The 27,071-nt window shown below is 42.7% G+C and overlaps 1 protein-coding gene across 3 annotated transcripts in view; it reads left to right on the top strand.

Annotated features, from left to right (window-relative positions):
* Window positions 1-2,491: 2,491 nt before the first annotated feature.
* The window catches only part of KIF3A (kinesin family member 3A), a 224,141-nt gene continuing 199,561 nt past the window's right edge, over window positions 2,492-27,071 (top strand). For all 3 annotated transcript variants that reach the window (XM_069221976.1, XM_069221977.1, XM_069221978.1), the window contains exons 1-4: window positions 2,492-2,916; window positions 13,118-13,391; window positions 24,449-24,593; window positions 25,139-25,223. In XM_069221976.1, the coding sequence (XP_069078077.1) occupies window positions 2,911-2,916; window positions 13,118-13,391; window positions 24,449-24,593; window positions 25,139-25,223 (510 nt within the window). In that variant the 5' untranslated portion in view covers window positions 2,492-2,910. The remainder of the gene's footprint in view (window positions 2,917-13,117; window positions 13,392-24,448; window positions 24,594-25,138; window positions 25,224-27,071) is intronic.

The raw sequence follows: 27,071 nt of genomic DNA, 5'->3' as shown, positions 1-27,071 counted from the left end.
ATCCAAAAGCCAAGATGCCTCCTTGCATCGAGAGATGGGGGTTGGGTCTACAAGAGTACAACTATACAATTGTGCACAAGCCAGGCCACCCTGCTGATTATTTCTTATGAGTACCTTTACAGTATCACAGTTCAACATTGAAAACTGCTAAGGAGTACATCAACTTCATGGTAAAGTCCACCATGCCTGCATCTCTGTCCATTGAGCAGATCACTGAAGCTACCAATGCTGATATGGACATGTGTGCCCTTAAAGACATTATTGCCATCCCGTCTTGTTCAACCTTTAAGTAATGATGTTGAATTTCAAAATACTGCAATGTCCAGGATGAACTGTTTGTTACCAAAGAAGGGATTGTGCTAAGGAGATCCTGGATTGCCATACCTGTGAGTTTGAGACAACAAGTGATTGAACTCGCCCATGAAGTCTATCATGACATTATGGGATTGTGTGTGGTTCCCTCATTTGGACGAGAAAGTGGAGCAGGAATTATTTGTGTGCCATTTATGCAACTCCCTGTCTCCCAAGGTGACCCAGCATGTCCTGACAATGTCTGATCTCCCTGTGCATGCATGGGAAAGAATTGCTGTTGACTTCTTTGGGTCTCAGTGGCCATCACCTTATGGTGATCATTTATAAACATGTCTGGCTTCTTCTGGTAAAAGTCTGTCATCCACAACCCACGACAAGGTCATTGAGCGGCTAGATAACATCTTTGCAGTGTGGGGCATACCAGACATTCTGGAGTCTGACAATGGTCCACTGATCAACAGCAAGGACTTCAAGGGGTTTCTAGATGGTGTTAATGTAAGACATCAGAAAAGCTCAACTTTGTGGCCTCAAGCCAACAGTGTTGTGGAAAGATTTATGGGGATCCTGAAACAGGTGATGCAATGTGCATTGATCGAGGGACTTGATCTGAGTCAGGAGTTATCCCAAGCTCTTCGTGCAGATCGGTCAACCCCTCATCCGACTACAGCAGAGAGTCCAGCCACTCTCATGTTCAGGAAAGCCATGAAAACCAAATTTTCACAGTAGACACCTAAGCAAACCTTACATGATGATGTGATTTGTACTACTAATGCTGCATGGAAGCATCAGATGAAGATATATGCTGATCGACGTCAGAGTCGAGATGTCGTGTTCAACGGGTAATTTGGTCATTGTCAAACAAACGTTAAGGTGAAAAAAAGAATCTCCATTTGACACTGAACCTTTAAAAGTTGTGACATGAAAGGGACATATGATAACAGTGTGTCGTCCTGGCAGGTCCATCACAAGGGACTCATCTAATTTCAGACATCTGTCTTGTCGATCATCAGCCCCAACTGATTCAAAGGAAACTGCCCCACCTGGAGACTCTAACCAAACGTTCACCATAGTACCCCTAGGGTCAACCCAGGTATGCCTCAACTACCTCACAGAACTGTGTGGCCACCTAAATGGCTGATTGAAGAAATATGACACTGCCATTTGTTTGGCATTTGTGTGTGTTTTTTATCTAACAAGGGGGAGATGTAGTGTTTTAGAACTGTACGTGTTAGGACCTTGAACATAGGGACAGACTTATGAAAGAAATTACGTAATGGATATGGAAGGTGTCAGGGTGTGGTCCTAACAGTTATTGGGATATTATGAGTTCAGTTACATTTTGTATGCTGAAGAGTAATGCTGTTAATTTCGAGCTCTGTATGTGGTGTATTCTTATACATGCTACTGGGCTGGGTAGGACGCGACAGGTATCACAACTTACTGTTATTTTATTGTAGTTATTTACAAAATAAGCACTGGACAGCTCCTCTTGTTTATGCACATTGCAGATTCAATCCTCTGCTTGTTGTGGTTAATGGCAACATAAAGTAAACAACGTTTTGCCAACCAGTCAGGTTTGGATATTTGATACCACTGCAGTCAACAAAAGTCCACAGTTGTCAGTTTAACATTTAATGTGACCTACGTGAGTCTTTGAAGAGCTACTGGCAAAGCTCCGTCTCAAGATGGCCGCAGAGTTTACTGAGGGCTCTCGGGAGGGTCCACCCAGCTCCATTCAAAGTGAGCGTTTCTTGAGGGACTTCGGTTCGTTTGGCCATTCGGAGCAGAATCAGAAATTCGCACAATCCAATATGGCCGTGTAACGTTAAGAAAATGTATGAGCCCAGGGCTCTGGACAGGATTAAAAAGCAACCTGTCGCCGTATTGATCGATAAACGTGCTATTAGTTGGAAAGATTTATTGGAGTGTCAAATACGGTTTGTATTTTGTTAAATATTAGCAAATTTAAAAGTATAACGGTGACTTAAAGGTGACATCATGATTTTTTACCAAACGAAATAAAGGTTTCCGCCTTGTATGAGTCATTGTAACAATAGACACTATCTACTTGCCTCTGCGAAGAATGGGGCGAAGCGCCGTTACAAGATGGCTCCCGCCATGGTCTATATGGGGCAATGATCAGGACCATATGAGAAGCTCATTGTAACTCTCCGAATGCAGAGCCCGTAGTGAGCTGGCGCCCCTTACGGTACTCTCTCTGGCCCGCCCCTTTTCAGATGTCTCAGTCCGTGCCTGGGCGGGGACTGTGGCTTTCAAACAGCCTGCGGAGCCCACCCCTTCCATAGTAGCTGTCCGCAAAATACCCCTGCTTCTGCCGCTGGGGCTCTGCCTGCCCTCACTGACGTTTTTATGCCTGCAGGGTATGTCCCTGGAGAGGAGTGGGTGGACCTTGCAAGGAAACCTCTTCCAGTTGGGAACGCAGCTCCGACAACTCTCCCCTCCAGTCTCCTGAGACCAACCACCCCTCTGTTGGATCCCCGGCCCGGTCACCCGGCGGATAAACTGCAGAGCGGGCTGCTCCCTGAAAGCTGCATCTAGAGGGCTCGGGGGCTTGCCTGCGCGGCCCACAGGTTGACAATGCCGGTAAGCAGGTGACATGTTTCATATAAGGTTGGTGTATTGTTGTATGCAGTTGTGTTTGCATTTTTTGTTGTGAAATTTCCCAGCTCTGTTGCCAGGGAGGGGAAGAAGAAGGCTTCTTCTAATGCGCACACGGCAGTCCCCTCTGCCGGCGGAGCAAAGCTGTCTGCACATCAACAATACCGAGCCCTCCATAGCAACCCGGCGGAGTCGGTCGAACGAATATAATTGACAGCAGCCAAGTGACGGTTTAACAGGAACTCTTGTCCGTAACCTATGTCATGGTATTCCTCTAACAGGGACAGCGTCTAGCATCTGTGGGCAGGTGCATCATCCATCATTTACTAAGAGGCTTTTTAGGGTCAGGTCAATGGGCGGTTGTAGTTTCAAGGCTCTAGTTTGCAATTTTGAATCGCGCTGTCTGGAAAGCACTCATTTTAAAGAAATAAATGAAAATAGAAATAAAATTGTGTGTACCACGCTTTCCCAATTGGACTAATGCCAAACAATAGGGCATTTTGAAAGTGAGTTGTTAGTAGTTATCTTATGTTTATTTTTATAGAGCACTATCACCAGTGAGAGAATCCTGAAGCTTTCCTTTGTAGGTGTGAGTACAGCCCCGTGGGGTTTACTTGAAGACCCGAGTCTTCAGCTTCTTGTGGAATTCAAGAAGAGAGGCTAAGGGCCAGATGTAGGAAGCCTTTTGCGTCTCGCAAACGGCGAAAAACGCAGTTTGCGAGGCGCAAAAGGCTGAACGCGATGCAGAATCACATTTTGCGAGTCGGTACTGACTCGCAAAATGTGATTCCGACTCGCAAATAGGAAGGGGTGTTCCCTTCCTATTTGCCACCGCATCGCGATGTAGATTTGCTTTGTGACTGCGAAAGCGGTCGCAAACCAACTCGCAGTTACCATCCACTTGAAGTGGATGGTAACTCATTCGCAAAAGGGAAGGGGTCCCCATGGGACCCCTTCCCCTTTGTGAATGCCCACAAAAATATTTTTGTCAGAGCAGGCAGTGGTCCTATGGACCACTGCCTACTCTGAAAAAACCAAATGGTTTCGGAATTTTTTCTTTTTGCAGCTCGTTTTCCTTTAAGGAAAACGGGCTGCAAAGAGAAAAAAAAAAACTGCTTTATTAGAAAAGCAGTCACGGACATGGTGGTCTGCTGTCTCCAGCAGGCCACCATCCCCGTGAGTGCCTAGACTCGCTATGGGGTCGCAAACTGCGACCCACCTCATAAATATTCATGGGCTGGGTCTTTGCGACCCCATAGCGAGTCGCAGAAGGTGTCTGAGACACCTTTCTGCATCTCGGATTGCGAGTTGCAATTTGCGAGTCGCTATGACTCGTAAATTGCAAGTCGCAATTTGTAACTTACCTACATCTGCCCCTAAGTCTCTAATGTGGTGTGTGAGGTCATTCCATGCTGTAGAGACGATGTGTGAGAAGGCTCGACCTCCTGCTCTGATTTTATCTACACGTGCAGCGCGCTCTAGTTGAAATCTGGCTGAGAGGAGGTGTCTGGAGGATTGCTATAAGTATTCACACCTGGGCCTTTGTTTTGCAGTGCTTTTTATGTGTGAGTGAGGAGCTTGAACTGTGCATGCTTGTGTATCTGGAGCAGTGGAGTTCCCTCAGGTGAGGAGTGATGTGGGACACAGTGAGAGGTTGAGGATAAGTGGCTGCAGAGTTCTGTATAGTCTGTAGTGTTTTTTTGAGATGCTTGGCGATACCTGCATAGAGCGAATTCTTGGAGTCTAGTCTCCTGGTGAAGAGGACTTGAGTGATGGTCTTTCTAATGTTGGTTGGTAACCACTTGTAGAACTTTCTCAGCGTTCTCAGATTGTGGAGGAGGTTTCTTGCTTGTGGGCTGGGGGTGGGTGGAGTTTCTAGGTCTCTGGGCCACCAGACTTAGTCCCGCATTGAGGCATTTCCCAAAGTTCACCAGTTCGGTCCTGTCCGCGTTTAGCTCAAAGCAGTTGGACTTAATCCAGGAAGTCACTTTAATCATGCAGGTTTTGAAGTTGTTCATTGTGCTGGGTGTGTTGTCCGAGAGGGACCGTATCAGTTTCATGTCGTCGGCATAGGTGAATATGTCTCTGTTGTGTGCGCATATGACTTCAGCCAGTGGGGTCATGTAGATGTTGACTAGGGCCGGAAGTTCCCAGGCTTTTGAAAAGCAAGGAGGCATGTTGACTGTTTGGGTTCTTCTGGTTAGGATTGTGTAGATCCAATGAAGAGTGGGTCATTTAATTCCATTCTTGTGTAGTCTTATCAGTATGGGATGGTAGACCGTGTTGAAATCTGTTGACAAGTTGAGTAGGATGAAAGTTGCAGTTTCTCTTTTGCCCAGGATCATCCCGATGTTGTCTGTCAGCATTGAGGGCTGTCTCGATACTGTGGTTGGGTATGGATCTTGAATTGATGGCGTTGAGGAGCTGGTAATTAGCAAGGTGGTCAGTGGGAAGCCTGTTGATGGCTTTTTTCTCGAAACTTTGCTGGGTATGGTAGGAGGTAGATTAGTCTGAAGTTTTTGAGCATGGCTGGGTCTGCTGAAGACTTCATCAGGAAAGCATTAACAGCTGCCTGTTTCCAGGTTTCTGGAAAAGTGGTTTTGTCAACGGAGGTGTTCAGGTTGGGAGTGAGGGCTTGATGCTGGGGGTGGAACAATTGTTGAAAGCGTGGTGGGGACAAGGGTCTACCCGGGCCCCAGAATGGATAGCCTTCATGATTGTTGTGGTTTCCTCAATGTTCCATGTGATGAGTGTTTCCTATTTCCAGTATTGGCAGGTTTGTTACCAGGTTGCTATGATCCAGTTGAGGCTCGAAGTTGTTGTATATGGCTGTGATCTTGCTGCTAAAAAAGTCTGAGAGGTCGTTGCACAGTTCTGAGTAGGGGGTGATGTTGCTACTGGTGTGATAAAGTTCTTGATGATCACAAAAACTTCTTTGCTGCTGTTGAAGCTGGCGTTGATGCCCTCTGCATCAGCCCCAGCTTCAACAGTAGCAAAGAAGCAGGTCCCATATTTGCTGGTGGTGGGGCCTCAGGGCAGATTTGAAAGCATTCTTGTCCGAGTCTTCGTGGCTAGCCCTCCGCCTCCATTCCAGTTGTTTACAATGCTGCTTGGTCATTCTGCGTTCTTCTGTGTACCAGCTGGCCGGCATCCATGTTCTTGCTAATTGGCTTTGTTTGCGAGGAGCTAGGTTATTCACTCATGTGGTGATCCAGTACTAAAAGTTGTTGATGTTGCTTGACATACTGCCTGTGTGTTTGGTTGGTTCGTGTGGAGGGCGAAAGCCCAATCCACCTCTGCTATGTTTTTCCAGTAACAGCGAGGTGGGCCTGTCATGTTGGTCCTTATGTAGTGAGGATTGTTGATTTTTTAAGCTAATAACATCGTGGTTGGTCCAGTTAATTGGTTTGGGTGTGTTGACCTGGATGTTGTTGAATGCAGTGAAGACTGGGTCAAGGATGGATCCGTTCCATGTAAATGGTTCCTGTTTCTGTGAAAGTAATTCAGCTTATGGTGTCCTTGAAAATGATGTAAATTCCCCCCGCCTCCCTCTTGGTGTTCGTCTCTGAAGAAATAAATTGGAGATATTTTTAATTATAATATAATATATTTTCTTTACTCCATCTCTCAGGCTAATAAGTCTGCAAAATAAACTCTTTTCTCTCTCCTAAGTATTTGTCAATGCATTTTGCCACTTCAGGTGCATATTGTTGCTGAGTTGTTTGTAACTGCTTTAGGGCTGTGTGATCAACTATGCATCTGTATATTTTCAGTGGCATTCCAAGCTCTGTAAACTGAGTATATGATGCTGCAGTGTGTAAGTGGTGTATGAAGTCCCTAAGAATTCTTTGTTAGGGTTTGAGCAGTACATATGATGGCTAAGGATGTACATCACCTAAAACAGTGGTTCCCAACCTGTGGTCCGGGGACCCCTGGGGGTCCGCGAAGCCATCTCAGGGGGTCCGCGAGAGCCTAGATAATTAAAAAAGTATTAACAAATATTGATAAATTAGGCCCCCAGCTTCCAGTAATGACTCAGACGGGGGTCTCTGGATTCCCATGATGTTTCAGTGGGGGGTCCCTGGGTTCCATTAATGTTAAAGTGGGGGTCCACAGAAATCAAAAGGTTGGGAACCACTGACCTAAAACACGACATTTTCAGTGCTTTAAGGTTTTGATCGTAACCTAAAGTGCCTTAAACTGAATAGTTTTACCATTGCTCCTATTAAAGACACAATAGCATGTACCCGTTTTCCTAGATGAGAATTGCAGATGTGGGCAGCTGGGACCTATGTAGTCTGCCCACATAACACACACAGGCTAGCGATCTTCTCGTTTGGATATTAACTGCAACCGTTGTTCTAAAAGAGCCACTGATAGCTACCATTGAATCATCAACGCTCAAGTTTAAAGTATTGTCATGTCAGTTCTGTGGCACATATATTGGTTCATCTTAAATGTTTTCAGTTGGAAATAATACCACAGGATAAAACAAGATGGATATGAAATTTGGTGAACTGTGGCGAGGCTCTTCCAAACAGTGCTCACTTTAACACCATACAGCAGTGATCCAGGGGCCAGTGGTCATCTATCACAAACCTTGAAAGTAAACCATTGGATTGGTCATTAGCATTATGAGACAAGGTAGAACCAAATTATGTGCACATGCATATAAATTATGTGGCACGTGGATGTCCGTATGTTCAGCATCCTTTTGTGAGACACAGTTATACAACACATGCTTTATCATTCTTTTAAGACAATTCTAAGCTTTTTTTTAATACTTGGATAATGATATAAATCAGACCCTATGCTTTAGAAATACTAATGTTCAGTTTGAGGAAGAACTACATAAATTTATCCAAACAAAATATTATTGAACAAGGAATATGCTTGTCTTGCATTGAAACACAGGAAGACCATTTTTCACACTCTAGTAGGCAGGTAGTCTTTGCCTCTTAGTTTAGAGACTAACTAAAAGCAATGTTATGGAATGGTACCTGAAGGCATTCTTAGGGGCTAATAAGAATTGGCTCAAACAATGTAATTTATCACCTTTTTGTTGCCTTTGCAGAACCTAGGCTAAAATGTACATGTGTCTTGTAAGAAAAGGTATGGGCTTTTATAGTCTGGCCACACCAGCAGTGGATGCCATTTAGAGGTTCATTTTGTGTTCACAATTTTGGTTTGGCGGAAACACAACCTCCTCAGATCCTAGGTTGAAATGGCTTCTCCACACAGCAGGAAGTAAATTACTACGTGGATATCTACCGTGAAGGCACTTTAGTAGATACCAGGAATATGACCCCTCGAGAAATAAAATCTTTGAGAACTCCGTAATATAAAATGAATTTGCAGCACAAGTAACACAAACTGTGCCATTAAAAAATAGCGGTCTTGGGCATCATTGTAACGTTCTGTGGTTTTACACTGATTTTAACATTGTTCCACAGCTTTTATGTAATGTTTTGAGCTCGTATCTTTAGAACTGCGGTATAATATATATTTTTAAAACCCTCTCATTACAAATAATGGATCTCTATTTCCATCCTAAAAGCATAAGGCCCTGTTAATCTCCGGTGTGGCTGTAGTGGTTATAAATCTTCAAATCTCTCTACATCTAGTGTTGAGTGCAGTAATACTTCATAGTCTTCTAAGTTAATACATACGTTGTCATCTGGATGAACTCCGTAGTCCTGTACACTCTACTGTCCCAGGTGATGTGAGGAATCTAACCCGACCTGGCACCTCAAATGAGAGAATATTAATTATAGGTATGGGCTGGACATCAAACACATGTTTACACATGTTTTGTATATATTTTGGATTTTCTCAAGGCTGAAAGCACATACCTTTTATGACATATGTTGTAATATAGATACACATTGTTTAGAAAGCATCAACAACCCACAAAATTAAATATGTAATTGTTAATTACATATTGATTGTGTAAAAACACTAGTGTATATAAAATAACAATACTAATGGGGTGTCGGGAGTACACATACTTCTGAGATGCCATCTCCAAACACCTTGTGCCAGAGTAGTACCTGAGCTTCCATTATCTAAAAAGAAACCACAACTATTATTTTCAGAGTAGTTTAGAAGCTTACAGCTGTCCAACTCTTCATTTGAAAGTCCATGGCAAAATGAGGAATTATTGGGGGAATCGGACCTGGAATTACTTATTACCCTTAAATCCTAATTTTATGTAGAAACCTCGGAAGATGGCAAGGATTCCAGATGTCACCTTCAATCATTGTTAACTATGTCCTATGGAGTTAATAATACACCCACTACTGGTAATTCCCTGGGTGAGAAGTGGGTTTGGGGGCCAGGAAAGCTTAATGCCTCCTGTAAAAGGACTACATATGGTAAATGTCTTCTGAGATATTGAAACATGGTGTCTCCCTTGATCTTATTGAGACAAATTGATATTCCGGGTAATTAAGGTAAAATGTTCTGCGCAGTTGTCATTGGGGTAATAATGTGAGTTTCCTTTTGAGAAGATTGCTTGTGTGATATTGGGCTAAGTGGGACCTAAACTTGGAAAACCTACTATAACACTATTCATGTTTTTCCTTTTGATGTATTGGGACATCTTGGATCTTAGCTCCCAATATATAGTCCCCAAAGCATTGTATGTGTTTTTTTAGACTGGTTTTGCTACTCTTTTCACACAAGACTTCAAGGCATCTCTAATTGGGTGCCCAAACAGATGCTCCACAGGGCTAAAGCCCACAGCCTTCTGTGAAACTTTGCTGTAGATGACCAACAGGAATGGTAACAGGACATTTTATAGACAATTGTACCCTTGGATAGGAAATACAAAAATATTGTGGAACAGGAATATTGCGGACAAAATATGGAAAGTTACTTGCACAGAGGGAAGTATAGATTTACTATTTTTTTTTCTCCATATCTATTTACCTTGACGATATGCATATAGCCAAGGTACATAGGTTTGGGTATAGAAAATATATACATAGTTAACCTTTGATATTTCGCCTGCAATTTTCGTGTCATAAAATATCCGTGACTCGATATTCAGGAGCCACTCCTTTGTAGACTCCATCTCAGCATCCTGCTTCAGAACAACCTCCTGAGACACTCTGCACAGCCAGTCCACATTTTCATATACTCCAATATTTTTGGAAAAATATTTGCTTGAATGTACTCGGAGCACCATTTATTCAATAAACATTCATTATACCTTAACATTTAGTTGGTGATCATTTCTTGACATCTCACCTCTTCCCCAGGGTTTCTACAACGCCTTAATCATGCCCTTCAGCGTCTTGTTGAAGCTTCCAAAAACCTCATTGGTCTGTGGGTTATATAATTCTTGGAAAACGTACATCAATCCCCACTCATCCCAACTGGACTTGATGTGTGCTGACGAAAAGTTTCTACCCCTGTCAGATACAACTTCTGTGGGAAGCCTCTCTTGGGTAAAGATCGCCATCCGGGTCCTGGCCGGCCACTACAAGTGCAGTTACTGTCCTCAGAGTATGGCCATGTAGTATAAGAGGACATGGGCAACAACCATTCAAATGTATTGATTCCCGGACGTACTGTTTTAGGTTCTAGTTTGTTGATTCTTTCTATTCCTTTTGAAAGGTATTCCTCACCTTTGGCAGCAGAACAAGGAAGGTTTTGGGATTTCTTTTGGGCTTGCCACTGTCTTAACAAAATTCATTAGTTTGTCCCCCATCTGGTACCAATGGAAATGGGTCATCAGCCTGTCATAAGTCTTGGTGATTTTAAGATGCCCACCTAGGGATAATATGAGACATCTCCAGTAGGTTTGACATAGACCATAATGCGGTGCCGCTAAACTTTTAACTCTAGTTTCAAACCCTTAACTCTATTCCCCATACCTCTTGGACTTAGCCCTCTCTGCAGGGTCACCCCCAAACCTTTTTGCCCCAATCTCTCCTCATTTCTGACCGTGTTTTTGTTGACTATTAGGACTATGTGCACTTTACCCCTGCTTAGGAAGGGGTGTACAACAAGCCCAAGTTTTAGCTGCAGAGAAAGGGTGATCAGTGTGAGGCTAAGAAAACTAACATTGAGTCAGTACAAGGCATGGGCAATACTCCTGAGACTGTGCTTACATTATGAAAGGTAATGCAGTTGCTAAAGGAGGGAGTCCCTGGTGACAAGCTTTAGGAACAGGGTGGGTGGAAATGGCCTAAATAAAAAGAAATGGTTAATACTGGTGAAGGGGAGTGTGTGCAGTAGTATGAGGACTGACCAGAGCTGGAAATTTGGTGGAAACCCATAGGGGGCTCCAATCAGCCTGCCGTGGGAAGCACACATGTGGTCTTGGTCTCAAGGTTGAGTGGCAGGTTCCTTCACTGGGCTTGAATCAGCTCTAAAATGGAGATGCACTGTTAGCACTGACTGGCAACATTGAATCCTTTCGGGATAATGGGTTCTCAAAGGGGAGCATGCTGGTTAATTATCTCCATTTCTGGCTTGAAAGGGTAAGAGTAGCTTTACTCTTATACTGCTTGCTTTCATTAGACTTAAGCACCAGTATCCTATAGAGCTCCATTATGACTCTTTATATAAAGAAAAGGTATGTCTGTGAGACAGCTATGTAGTGCAGTTCTTTGATACTTGCTTCCACTGTGCAATATTATCTGACTTAAAAGACTAAGGGCCTGATTTAGATCTTGGAGGCATTACCGCCAAGCCTTGTCGTCGGCAGGCCCCAGAAAACCATCTAGTCGACGTTGTTCCACCAGCCATATTTAGATGTAATAGTCCTGCAGGCGGTGTATTGGTGGCTGTTTCCTGATGGCTGCAGGACTCAATGGACTTCATACAATGTCAATAGCTTTGGAAGGGAGGTAAGTGACACAACCACACACACACACACACGCACACTGTCCCTTAGCAATAGGTGCACACCGTACTACCCACTACACAACACATACACACAATTACCCATTGCCAGTCCGACACACCAAAACCAGTACATGTCAAAAACACACATTGACACACATCCATGAGACAACATACACCTTTGACACTGCACACACCACAGAACCACAGCAACACAACTACACACTCAGCTACACAAACACACACCCACACCTCACCTATCCAATCGCATCGCATACAGCATCGCAGCACAACATGACAGGTACCCTGGCAGTGTGGACCCATGGAATGGACACAGTTGACAGGTGTGAATATACTGTCATTGTGGTGCCAGCATTCATTTGGCAATGAATACTGGCACCATAATGACAGTTGTGTATGTGTGGGATGTGTTGTAGACCAGAGTGCCCCCACCCGTGTCTGACCCACTCGTTTCCCCGACACATGCATGTCACAGTGATTTAAAAATATTGCTGTGACATGTATGTCTTCAGTGGTCCTCACCTCCTGGGCAGTGCCCACCCAGTGTACCCTGGCAGTGCAGGATCCTTACCTTGTAGTCAGTCGATGAGGGAAACTTGGGGTGGGGAGAAGTACATGGGTCCGTGGCATCGGCAATGGCAGGTGTTGTCCTGTTGAAGACTGTGGGGTGGGGGGTGGCGGTGGTAAAAGGGTGAGTTTTTCACCCCTTTTTCCCACCCAGTCTGCCAACTAAGGAGTGGAGGTCGGACTGCTACTTTTCCCTTGATGGTCAGGAACATCTAAATCTGCAGGGCGGAAAGGCTGTTGTCCCACCGGAATCCCCTTTTCCCCTCTGGGCGTCAACGTGGCTGGTGTTTATTGGCAGAGACGGCGGTTCGAATGCGGTCTTTCGTCTATGGGACCGCAGCCATCTAAATACAGTGGGCAGACCATAACAGCAGGCGGGTTTACAGTTGAAAAGTCAATGGTGGGACTGGTACGGTAAACATTTAAATCCGGTCCTAAATTAGAATATTTGTATGTGCAACCTAGTTACGTACTTATGCTTTGAAGTTGCAAATGCCTTGTTTTACTCACCTATTTCTGAGGTGTTTGTTGGTGTGACCATGGTCTTGGCAGGGTAATCAGCATACTAGAAGCACAGTACTACCCATGGCTGCATGATACCTGCTCCTAGCCGTATGGGTTCTGGGATGATTGTTTTCTGCGTTGATATCAATTTCGTGATTGGGCCTGTAGGAAGTAGAACAAAAAAAAGTGAAAGGAGTTCTGACATTTTATATGATCCTAAAATTGTATTATTTCTTTGTAGGTCAACAAATATGAGAAGCCTGAATCAAATGATAATGTCAAGGTTGTGGTACGATGCCGTCCCTTGAATGAAAGGGAGAAGGCTATGTCATCGAAGATCGCTGTCCATGTGGATGAAATGAGAGGAACGATAGCTGTTCATAAGTTGGACTCTCCTAACGACCCACCAAAGACATTTACATTTGACACCGTTTTTGGATTGGACAGTAAACAGCTTGACGTCTATAACTTAACTGCAAGGCCCATCATTGACTCTGTCCTTGAAGGATACAATGGTATGTACATTTCTTATCAGAATTTATTTGCCCGACCCATCTTTTGTGATGCCCTTTGCAATCTGCGTTGTTGTTCTTGTAGATTACTTAATATAGGTCTAGATGTTTGCTAATTTCAAAGCTGATAAATATTCCACACCCAAAAGCAATCTGGAAAATAACTGCACTTGAACAAATATTATGGCTCAATTGAGTTTCTCTTGCTTCTCAAATCTTTATCTGCTACCTTTTTTTGTCATTCTGTTATTGTACTGTCATTCATTTCAAATATATTTTTGTAAATTTATTGTTGGGATTTAAAACAGTTTATTCCTTAGTTGTAATCGTTTGTGAAATGATGCTGTCAGTAAGAATTGCGATTCTCTCACTAAACTACATGGCAAATGTGCATTATTGTATTGAAGGAAAAAGAAAACGTATCTTCTTCAGCTTTCTTGTTGCCTGTTTGATTGAAAGGATTTATTGCCGGCCTGTCTAGGTCTCAATCTTCTTCTGTAATAAGAACTGTGTATGTTCAGTGAAACTCATAAAGAGCTACTAATATTCTTAGGGTTGTAACATTGTCCACATCAGACAAGATTACATTAGTAGCCACCACATGCAAAGTTACTACCAGCAATCGCCTCAGTACATCACAAATGGGTTCTAGCAGTAATGTAAAAAAGGCCTTGCCAATATGGAATGCCTCTACATGGGCAATACATAGCTAGAGCAGCAGTGCTTCTAGTACGAAGGTAATAACATCGGTAAAAAAGTATCCCCAGTGCCACATAATTTATCATTCAAATATTGCTATAAATATATTTTGGGAATTCAGCCATTTTTCTTCCAAAACCAGATTATTGAATACACTCTGAATTATGGTGTATAATAATTTAACCTAGCAAAAACTTCTAATTTAGTAGGCTAGGCTCTACACAGGAGAGCTAATTACAGGCAGCCAGAGAGCTACCAGTAGCTCACTAACTACTTATTGGAGAAGCCTGGTCTAGCTGTGAAAATAATGTGTAGTTACTTATCAATAAACACAAGGATTGGTTAAAATATATTGCCATGATTTAGAATTCCTTATTTGGCCAGCAGATACTGTAGCTTTCTAATCACATGAGGTGAATGTTTGTCTGTCCTTACCAGCATGACTGACAGTTCTCATCCTAGATGACCTGAAAGGAGAAGTGGTGGTTGCCAAAAGACTGCTCCAGGACAGTATCAGTCTGGTAGAAAGCTTGTCTGAAGACCTCCTTCCAGAATCTCTGTTAGCTTGTTTAGTCCCAAAGTGGCAGGGCCAGGTTGATTTTTATTAGTGATAGTTCCTTGTGACTTTGTTTTCCTTCTGCCACCTTATCTTCAGTTGCTGAATTAGGTGGAACAATACAATCTTTAGTTATGAGCAGGGTGGTAGTGAGGTCTCTAGGCATACAGAGCAGTTTCCCTCAACCCCCCTTATGGGTGCAACACAGAATTTGAAAATCTGGTGCCTGGCCATCTGCCTGGTCTTTGTTCAGTTTGCTCTCCTTAAGACAAACTGGTTACAACCCACTTTTTTTCTCCCATTCCACCATTCATGCTACCATATGTATAACTTTGACCAGTGGCTATTGGTGTTAAGACCCTACTCTCTGCATTCATCGATACACTCCATGTTGTAGTTCTGTCATATTCATAACCATGGTTTTGTTTCCTTACTTCAAATAATTCTCTTTTATGTACACTTTGTACTGTTTCTTTGCTTAGGCAGCAATATAGAAAACTCTGAATGTTCTTTTAGATAGTGTAGATGAGTGAGGGGAGAGGGTGAGGTGTGTCAGAGGATGGATAATGTCCTGCATCTTAAGTCTGAAACTTTCACCACATTGTTCTGAACCCACTCAAGATTCCAGACATTTTTGTCTTTGTAAGTGGAGCATGGATTGTGCTACTATATTCTAAATCTGTATTTGAATGGGGAACAAGGATAGTGAGTCTGAGGAGGGCCAGTTCGTTAGGTGGCCATTCTTTTACATTATCACTTCACAGATCCCCTGCCTTAATAAACGATTCTTAGATTCAACACTTCTTTAATAAAAGTCTTTGGTCTCATAGAGTGGAGACCACCCAAATGGTGGTGGATTGTTTTACGTAATGTGAACCATACCACCTGTGGTTTTGATCTGTTAAGGTTACGTTAATGTGAGTCATGGCCACGCTAAAGACCAAGTTGACCGCCTAGTCATGTAGCTCCGTCACCAACCGCTCTTAAGTGTTGGGTTTTTCACTCCACACGGCGTACCGTGATACCCAGCAGGAATATTTGGGAGCTCTGAGGCTCTGGGACCCTGGGAACTCTATCCTGAAGAGAGATAAGAAGAACTGAGGTGAGGAGGAGGGGGTGGCTGGCTTGGTGCTGCCCAGCTCAGTCCTCAAAGGCCCCCGCGGTGATGGGAGCTGCAAGGCCAGCCTGAGGCCGAGGCTGCTGGCCCTTGCAAGGTCATGCAGCTGTTCTTCCCTGCGCATTGTTGTTCGCAGGCGGTGGCCCTCTTGACTTGGAGTGGACCTGCTCTAAGAGTGCCGCATCGGGAGACCCATTTCGGTCAGGGCTGGCGTGGGGTCGGTGCGCACCATTACAGAGAGGCGCCCGGAGGCCTCAGCTGCAGTGGTAGCTGCAGATGGGCCATGGACAGTCACAGGATGGTACCTTTGGGCCCTGCTAGTGCTGCCCTTTACTCCCTTGACCAGCCAGAAGAGTGGCGGGAAACCAGGGTCGCACCTGCCTCCATCAGCTCCTACACTGCAGTGCGGGGACCGGAGTCTCTTTCCCTTCCCCCTACACTGCCCATCAGCAGTCAGTACTTGTCATCGACCTGGGTGGCCCGTATGCAGTCTTATATTGGAACATAATTTGAATTGACGTTCTCCAAGAGCCTTGTGACACAGACAGCCATTTACCCTTCTATTGGGCCACAGATGTAACAACTGAGGGTGACTTGCATGGAGTGTTGGGAGGAGGCGATTGGGGGGGGTGCATTTGTGACCTAGTGCCCTGCACACCCCTTCCCCCCCCCTACCAGAACATTTACAAGAGACATTCCTACGCACCACCATCCATCGCACAAGTAATGTGTTTTGCTTTTTTGTAACTTAGTTGAGGCTTGCATGAGCAGCATAACACCCATTTGAGAACCGCCAAGAGGAGACTTATTTGGCCACAAACCCGTAGTGATAATTTGACGGCTGGGCAGCATGTTTCCTTATTTTTCATTCAGTCAGCAATAATGGAGTGTGGCCATCCAAAACAAAGGAAACTCCTGAATGAATAGAATAAAGCTGCGGGGAGACCCTCCACCCACCCCCCTTATCAGACACTGAGGAGTGCCCGACGGGGGCTGGCGATGATGGGGCAATGGATGGTACTGCTGCAACAATGGCAGACCTACAAGCTGGCTTTAAATCCATCAATGCAAGCTTAGACGCCCTAGCACATACCTCTTAGACCGCAAGGGGAAGTGCTTGGAACGACACACAGTGAGGCTTGATGGTGTAGAGAAACACTTTTTGGATGTTGAAGATCACACATCGTTGGCACGAAACGGCTGGAAACTTTGTAAAGCTTCCAAAGGTGGCAGTTGCCAAGATTGAAGAACTCGAACCTCATCCCGCCATTACAACCTCCGGATCGTGGGTGTGGCAGAATCCACAACTATGGGCTGTCCTGGTCTCTTTGTTGAGCATCTGCTGTAGGAGCTCTTCGGTACGCAAAGTTTCCCATACACATTTGGGCTGGGTGCATAGGTCGCTAGGGACTTGACCGCCGCCGGGTGCTCCCGCTCATAGTACGCCTGCTCAGCTTTTGAGACCAGGACACAGCTCTGCACCTCTCCCGATATCGGAGCCCCCTGTCCTTCCAGAGTTCTACTATCACTATCTCCCCTGATTTCTTTTGACAGTGCAGGATGCGAGACATAGATTTGCAGAGGTGAAGAACACCCTTTGCAAACAGGGGCTCAAATACAGTATGATATATCTGGCTTGCCTGAACTACTCACCGGGCTCTGCACTTTTTTTGATTTCTTCCATATATAGTATTGGTGGTGTAAATTGTTAAATGCATTATGATCCGATGACCATTAACAAGGGCATCTAGTTGTTACAATTCTAAACCATTCAATGCTATGTTTCTGTGCAATTTTTCCAGATGTGGGTTGCCACCCCTCGAGGTGTACACCAAAATGAGTGAAGCTGGACTTTTTTTTTTTTTTTTAATGTTGTGTTGGGATTTGCTGGATTGTATGCACTCCAGTGTGAGAGGGAAGTTTTTGTTAATGTTCAACTGTTCTATCAGGCTACATGATTAACACTCAGGCGCACTATATACTTTCATGCTGCTTGTGTAATAGGGATATATGTTAGGAGGACACAGACGACCGACCTGGTGTGCACAACATGGAACATCCAAGGCCTCAACACTCCTTGCAAAGGGAAATGGATACTTTCCTACCTGGTGTGAAATGGCGTTAAAGTGGCGTTTCGTAAAGAGACCCATCTGTCGCCCTCTGGGACACTTGCCCTTTGCTTTGACCTGGGGGGGAACCATCAGTACTTCTCTTACTATAGCTCCTGTTTACTCAGGATATGCACACTTATTCACAGGAGTGTCCTGTTTGCACACACGAGTTTTGTGGATGACGACAGGAGATTAGTGATACTATCCGGTGTATTAGCTGACCGTTATGTGCTCCTGGTTACCATATATTCCCTGAATGTTGACCTGACTTTAACCATGAGGTTTCTGCGTTGATGGGTCGGCCCGAGGCGGATCTGATACTTGGAAGGGAGACCTGATTATGGTGCTCAATCCCTTGGTGGACACAATGGGGTCCCTGGTGCATAGCACACCACATGCTTTGCACATGTTTCGTGATATCATTGAAACGTTTTGGCTCCCGGATGCCTGATGACTGCGCTCCAACGTGGTGGCTGGTTACACATTTTACTCTGCCTCACATGCTGTATGGACCCGGATAGATTGCTGGTTCCTCTCCACTAGCACCGTGCATTGAGTGTCTGATGTGGCACACCCTTCCTGCTCTCTTTCTGATCCTGCCCGAGTGCGGTTGGTGCTGCACGTGTCCTCTGTGCGTGACTTGTCACAGCAGTGGCGCTTTCCCAGTAACCCTTTTTGCTAATAGTCTTTTGGACAGAGCTGCGCCATTCTATTTTGTAATACTGTGCCCCTAATTCCAGTTTTGTTTATACCCAAGACACACAGGCCTTTAAAGCCTACATCTGGCCGTGTTAACATCTGTAAGCACAAGGGTGTTTTATATGACATCAGTACCCGTCTTGACCGCGTTGAGTCTGAGCTCTGCGACATTGATAAAGCCAGCGTGCTGTCTGGCCATGGGAATTTGCAGCACTGCAGCGCAGTCCTTATGGACGAGTTCCGTGAGCTATTGGACAGGGAGGTGACATACCTTGGTAAATACGTGCAGGAACTGCAGTACAGGGATGGGCAGCATCCTGGCCTCACACTGTCCTGGCTATTATGCCCCAACAGACAGAGGGTATATCACGAAGCTCCCGGATGCAGGGGGTCAACCGTTAGTAAATGGCAAAAGTATGCTTCGGGAACAAGTGTGCTACTTTGAATAATTATACATTGCACGACCGACTGATAACACTGCAGTGACTGCTGAGTACCTGGCTGAAGGAGCAATTTTGTGGTTAACCGATGGTCAGTGGCAGTTTCATCAGATGGATGGACAATGAGCCCATCACCTGCAAGGAAATCGTTCAGGTCAGAGGCTCCCTCGATGGGTTCAAGGCCCCTAGGCTAGATGGCCTCAGAGGCAGTATTTATAAGGCCTATAAGTATTTACTTGCCCCACGCCTCTAAGCGGTATATGCTAATGCCTTGGAGGTGGGCTTCCTCCCTCCCACGCTCTGAAAGGCTGTAATCACTTTTGTTTTGAAGCTCAACAAGGCACTCCGCTTGTGTGCATCCTACCAGCCTATCGCTACTTTTCTTGCCCTACTGCTGGAGCAAATGATATTGCCAATACAAATTAGTTTTGTTCTACACAGGTCTACTGCTTTCAATCTGCACACTATATTTGAGGTGTTGAATCCGATCTTCCCTGATGTACCTGCCGCGAAGGCATCTGATTCGCTGTAATGACCCTTCTTGAGAGCTACATTGGGTAAACTGGGACTTTCTAGGGGCTACATTAACCTTATAATGCTGCTGTATTCAGGACTGGTTGGCCACTTATGGGTCAATGGCACCCTTGCAGATCTGTTTCCGGTGACTAGGGGGCCCGTCAGGGGTGCCCCTTTTTGTGCTATTCTTTATCATAACAGTGGACCTCCTGGTTCGACAATTACAGGGACAGCACCTCCACAATGGCTTGCAAGAGAAGCAAATTGAGCCAATATCAACTTGTGATCACATTAGAATAAATGCTGCTTGTTCAGGTCAAGCACTTTCGGTTCAATTCAAAGGAGGTCCCATGTTTGGTCTGTTTTTCTGTGGAGGTGTTCATGTGCCCTTCCAATTGAACTAGAACCTGTATTGTACAAGATGGTGTGTTTTATCACGTAAACATGTTTTTGTTTTATCATCGATCCATATATTCAAATCTGGAAGATGAAGTAAATCCACAGACTCATTGGAATTAAGGGAGCATCGAAGGCTGAAACACTTAACCTGTATGGATTTCTCTCTGGCAAAGTAAATTCTTAGATTACATAATGATTATTGAGACTCCACTGCTGGAGGTTATGCTTTACATACACTGCTAGTAACTTTATTGTAAGCACACCACAATATGACAGTCTTGCACCTTAGTATAAATGTGTTAAAACATTTTTGGCCTTAGAAACAACTCAAATGGCCCAACTGATCACATACAATAATATTATTTTCTTTAATATGGAGTAGGATATTTTATGGCACACACTAAGCTCTGATGAAGGGCACGTAATCCCTTCATGGACATCAACAAGAGCTCATTTGAGTAGTTCACCTGTGAAGTCTGAACCAGTCACTTTTATCTAATAGGACATCTTCTGCATGCCCCTTTCTTTAGTAGCAAGAAAGCAACAAACAGCTTAGTTTGCAATTGGTTTATCTTTATTGGATTACTGTCTTGTATGGTGTAGTTATGTCTGGCTGGGGAGAATAGTTGGACACCAGCAACTCACTTGCTGCAGGAATTTGAATGTAGCTGTATTGTCAGTGTTGTTGTAGATGTGCAGTTCTAGTGCTTCGTTAGAAGTGTAACTTTGGAGTTTTAGATTTGCAGTTGTGATGAAGGTGTGCAACTGTAGTGTGATGGTTTTAGTGATGGTACTTTCTTGAAACAGGACAGCAAGCACTTCCATAGATGTATTAGTCCAATGTGGTATTTATTGCAGTAGATGTGCGAAGGCACACTGAATAAGCACATAACTGTATTTAATTTTCCCTTGCGATGGCCTTGAATAGTTGATGCCATACCATGGCCACTAGTATACACCACTGCCCTAGATCACACTGAAAACGTAGACCCTCTCGATTGAAGTCTGGCTAATAAAATCCACAAACCAGAGTAATTTTCTACTGTACCAAGCAATCTGCTTTAATCTGGTTTGAGCTGCTAGGACTGCTGCTAGGACTGTCAGTTGACTAAGGAACCCATCCACATATCTTCAGACTCTTGTGATGGAAGAGTGATTCATCGTGTCCAATTGGCCCCCTGTAAGATTGCACTTCAGCATATTCAGCCTATAGGTCTCTGTAGAAGTATAAATAGCTCAGATTATCTGTACAGTATGTAGGTCCGTTGTTTTCTGGGAGCAGGTTATCTCCTCAGCTCAGCGTTGTCTAGATCAGTTTTATTACGTTGCGCGTAATGCTTACTTGTTAGTGCTGCTCATGCACCAGATCCAATTCATTGTTCAAATAAACTAACAATAATTGGTCCCCAACTAAACTCTGCTCATCTTGAAAATTTTCATCCAGTCGAAACAGACATCTGCTATATAAGTTTGATTTTATTACTTTACGACATCTACATAATATTGGATTGGTCTCCAGTCTGCCTCCTAAGAGGCCTTAGTGCCTTATACAATTATGCACAATCTAATTATCTAAACATTAATAAAGGCAAATCCAAAATGTTGGCCCTAAAAGGTTGCAAAGAAAGTAGTAAAATGTAAGAAAAGAAAAAATTGTAACTTGTGTTCACTTACAAATAACTGGGTTTTAAGGAATTGCAGAATCTGAATTACCTTATCCAGTACCTCTCTGTTAAAGTGTTCTCAGCTTTGGTATCGTTTTGATATATCATGTTTTTGTTAAAACACAGCTCAGACATGCATTAGGTGTGTTCAAGAAGAAGATCCCATTAACAGTCTCATTTGGCATTGAGTGAGTAATGTAGAAGAGTTATTATGCTTTCTTAAAAAGATCAAGGGAAGACTTTTAAAGTCTTTAATGTGGATAAGTAAAACTTTGACTTTTCAAGCCCTTCACTTACAACTGAGGGTTGTGCCTTGCTTTTCTAAAGTGTTTGAAACCCTAATGCCACGGGGCAGTAATATTCACCATGCTGCACCCAATCATTTGTGAATGTTAGAGAACAACTTTGATTGGATTATAACCAAGCACACATTGCTTATATTTTTTGCATTACAAATTCTGTGTTTAAAACCTAGGTTCCACTTATTTTCTTTATCAGCGGGCTACTTCTCAGATGCAACAAAAAGATTAACAGGGAAGTTGAGTTATGAGGAAGATATTTGATATCGTCATAAAGTCCATCAGTTGACCGTTTTATAAGTGCAAAACATAAAGTGAAACCGCTATATTTGCTATTGTTTAGTGATCATATGCTTCGTATATTTATTTTAACCCTGACCATTATTGGTTGTATTTGAATATTAATTTATTTGAATCTGATCCTAACAGTGGTCGCAATTCAACTTGTTTATTGTGTAAATTAGAAGTACAGGGACTTACGCATGTTTTATTAGTTTGTTCAGCCCTCGCAAATTCAAGGCACCGCTACTTCTGAAAGATATTTCTCTTTAATAATATAACTGGTGCTAACCCAGCTTTGTGTTGTGGTTAATGCATATCAGCCATAGCTGCAGTACCTCTGACCCAAAGGCAATATTATTAGTAATGTCTCCCCAATGCCACAGGACTTATCAGTCAAACATCAGCTTTAAATATATTTTGGGAATTCAGTCTTTTTTCTCCATCATCAGCTTATGATTTCTGAAAAATGCATGGCTTTCAATTTTGGTACACATACATTAATTCAGCCAAGCAAAAGCTTCTAATTCAGTAGGCGGTGCAGCACACAGGAGAGCAATTTACAAACAGCTGGAGAACTATGAGTAACTTGCGAGCTTCTCATTTGAGAAGCCTGCTCTGGTAGCCGGTGGTGCCAAAGACTCAGACAGATAAAGGTAGATCAATATGTTCTTCTAAACTTGTTACTGATAAAGGAGAGAACTAAGCTCCTCTCAGGAAATAATAGTGTTACTCCTCAGATTGGACATTCTAGTGAGGGTTGTGTGGAATTGAAATACATTTAGAAACTTTTCTGGAAGTTGCAAAGTTTGTGGACTTCATCCGTGGGTTATGTAACACAAATAGATTTTCCATTAGGTTTTTACATTTTAGTTTTTTTTTGTAGAACAAACTTTTTGCATTTTTTCCACATATTTTAAACCTCAGAAATGTTTGGAACATCATGAATGTTGCAGAATTACAAAAAATAAATAACTAAAATGTCACATAATTCGTGGAAGCAAACGTGCCCACTTTTTGCAGACATGCAGTTCTCGTCCAGGCGTATCAAACTAAATAAATGTTCAAACGTAAAAATATTACATGGGGGCACTCAAATTCAATTAGAAGTGACATATCTAGAGTTCACAAAGATTTCATTGGTAAAACATGATTGTATTGATCAGCTTGTTCTAAAGAAAACAAATTATCTGTACAGCCTCCATGTTTCCTGGCATCATATTCTCCATTCACTCCGCGGACATTGGCAACCTGGTCTCTAACACTTGTTTCTTGGAGTCACAGTTGATCACATTATTTTGATTGTCATACTGAACGTCTGTCTCTGAAATTTTCCACATTAGCCTTGAGAAAGCCCGTTCGGATGAAACACTTGCTGGTCATAGAGATCATTTGTTTTCTTCAGCTTGTTCTAAACAATACAATCATGTTTTAGCAAGGAAACTTAGAGAACTGTGGATCTCTCATGTATAATTGAATTTGAGTGCTCTGGTGCAATATCTTTGTGGTTAATATTAGCTAAGGCCATCTGGCTGAAAACTTAGGTGACATCCTGAGGTAGCGGGATGTTTTGTCATTGCAGCACTCTCTCTTTCTATAATACATATGTAGGATTCAAATATTCATTACTTTTGTGTTGAATATGAAGCGATTTCTCTTTCCACAGCTACCAAAATTTTGTAAGAAACTCGTTCTAACATCTCAAACAGTGTTGCTTACATAACTAAATTATTACTAGTACAAACATTTTAAGGACTTGTCTGATAAAATCAAAAACATTTCAGGCATTTAGGGACTAGATCAGGTGTATCATATAACACTTAAAACATGATTGCATGTGCATAATGCACATGGCCTGTCCATAGTACAGTACACGTTCATTGTGGTTTGTAGGCTGCTTTTTGATAAATGTTGTATAGAGATAAGAAGTGACCTTTAGGTATGGTGCTTTGCGTAAAATGTTGTGGGTGGAGTTGATTTTCCTTTGAGTATCCATACTAGAAAGCAAAAAATTGTTTGAGGCCGTTTTTGCTAATTTTGTTAATAGTGAGGAAATACATAGCCACAAATAGTAGCCCTTTTTAGTATCTTTCTTTGTTTTCATCACCCTCTGTTTTACTCCCTGCTCCACCTACCATTCACCTCTCCACATTCTGCCATGGCGGATACACACCATTGTGGTGTACTTAGTATTATTATTATTATAACCAGAGCCTCCGTTTCACTATTGTTTTAATACTGTATTATAGTGCACTAACAGTAGTTTGTTTCACCGTAACAGGCACAATTTTTGCTTATGGACAAACAGGAACAGGAAAAACATTCACAATGGAAGGTGTTCGGGCAGTTCCAGAACTTCGGGGGATAATTCCAAATTCCTTTGCTCATGTATTTGGGCATATTGCAAAGGCGGAAGGAGACACACGGTAAACCCAGTAAATAGTATTTTTTGTGAGGGCCTGATATTCTTCAAGACACCTCTTGTATGTTGCTAGAGTGAGCATTTCTCCTGTGGGCCTGAAAATGTATACTTCTTCTGTGATGATATACAATGATTAAAAATACAAAACATGACTTGTAAATATTGTGTCAAACAACGGATGCTTGTGCAAGAAGAGGTGCATTTGCATTTCACCTGTACTTGACAATCCTTTCCCATGTTCACTATTTTGTGTCCTGAAGTGCAGGACCATGTATCTACCTCTTATGCGTCATTCCTCAATGTTAGCTAAACCATGGTGGTTGATTGTCATGTGACTGGGTATGCCTTATCCTTATGGGTGTTGTGCAATGAGTTCAGTGTTGTAGAATATAGGTTTTTCCATAGTCTAATAAAAAATGTCAGTCCAATTTGCAAGAATGGTGAAACTGATATTCCATTACTAATGAGCATAGAAATTGACTTCTGATACGTAACTGTTGTACGTCCTTAATATGAAAATGTAATCAATTTTTTTTTCTTTTCTTTCAGGTTTTTGGTCCGAGTTTCTTATTTGGAAATTTACAATGAAGAAGTGCGAGACTTGCTGGGAAAAGATCAGAATCAGAGGCTAGAGGTAAGGATATATTTTATTGGGACATTAACCAACACATGTTTGGATTTTGTTCATACTTGCCATCATAGGTATGGAAGGACTGGCTTGAGCCAAGTTAGTGATGCATGTGATGTGGATGCATGTACCAAGAGCCTTTCCGGATACTGGTCTGGCAAATGATAGGTTAAATATTGGTCAAAACCAGATTAGCTACAGTAACTTACATACTCCAGCATTATGGATAGCTTTCTGGGCCAAGTACATCTACCTACTGGGGATTTTCTAAACTGGCCTCTTATCATGTTTGATCAAAGAAGCAGCTAATTAAGAAAGCTGTTGGGAATGTCTCACCTTGAATATGATACAAACCGCTTGAAACTAATTCCAGCTTCAAACGTGAGACAGTGGAGTCCTTTAGCACCAGGATGATGTGGCCAGCTTTTTCTTTCCTGACTGTGCTCTTGCTGCTGAATGAAACAAAGCTTTTGGGGGATGCTAATATGGTTTGTTAAAGTCCAGTCATGGCAGCATTACCAAAGATAAATTGATAAATCACTAATGATTGCACCACTGAGCAAAAGCCTTTCTTGTTTAGAAATAGTAACTCCTTTTTATAGAGTGAAGAGAGATGTTGGCATTTTCTTTAATGAACGATCAATTTGAGTGCTGATAGGAAGGTGCTGATCAAACAAAAAAAAACAACCATCTTACCTTGGGGAGAGTTTTGAGCGTGAAACCAACAATATCGAGCTCACAGAAACATTCTTTGTCAAAGTTAAACTTCAGTTGCAGGATAGTAGCATAAATTCAGTCTTTTTTTTGTGTTGATAATAAGTATTCTCTCCATAATGTGATGAATGGGATATGGTAGATGGAGCCTACTGACTCCTCTATCGCAGTCCTCAGGGACTCCAAATACAAATTGAGCAGTGCTGGATCTACGATGGAAGCCTGTGGTATGCCACAAGTGATCTGAGAACGATCAGGGCAGAAACGTCCCTCCAGTCAGCTGTTTACAATCCATAAATCGTAGAATTTCGGAGTTCGACTTACCTGGAAGGAGAGTTCATTGTTTTACTCAAGCAAACTACTGTCATCTTTGTTTTCTTGGTTTGCCCAGGAAGAGTGTTTCTGGGCGTCTCACTTAGTGGACTAGGTAGGAACACTAAATTTGCTGTTGTATGCATTTCATCCTAGTGGTGGGTATCAGCCGTGGCACTGCAGCTGGAGCTCACAGAGCAATGGCCAACTTCCTTAAAGTACATTATTCCATAAGTATGAGAGTGGCGATTCTCCAGTTAAGATGCAGAGATAATCTTGATTTCATTAAAGACTACAGAGGCTAACATTATGTAATAACCTTTTATTGCTGGCCAAACATGCTGCCCTTTAAAGAACAGTCTTGCATCATAAAGCATTAGAATGTTCAAAACATATAAACATCCGGTGCATGTACTCATCCTCCTCTTTTAGGCTGTAACGAAACAGGATAACATTTTCAGGTAACATTTTTATAAAGTATTGTATGGAAATAAAAAAACTCCAAATTAATCCATATACAAATAATGGGTCAAGAAAAAAGATTAACAATCCAGTACAATTTAAACTTTTCTTTATAATCCTTAACAACATACAGAAATATTTAACTTTTTTTTTTTTTTTTTCATTTTTTTTTTTTTATATATATCCTCCATCTTCCCCATATAGGGCGAGGAGGGTGGTATAATGTTAGCCTCCGTAGTCTTTAATGAAATCAAGATTCTCTCTGCATCTTAATTGGAGAATCGCCACTTCATTACAAGACCAGAGGCTGCCATTATGCATGCTTAAAGCTGTCAAGCACCACACAAATTACATGCTCAACAGGTC

The sequence above is a fragment of the Pleurodeles waltl genome, chromosome 3_1, assembly GCF_031143425.1.
Source record: "Pleurodeles waltl isolate 20211129_DDA chromosome 3_1, aPleWal1.hap1.20221129, whole genome shotgun sequence".
Lineage (NCBI taxonomy): Eukaryota > Metazoa > Chordata > Amphibia > Caudata > Salamandridae > Pleurodeles > Pleurodeles waltl.
This window is presented reverse-complemented; position numbering and strand designations above follow the sequence as displayed.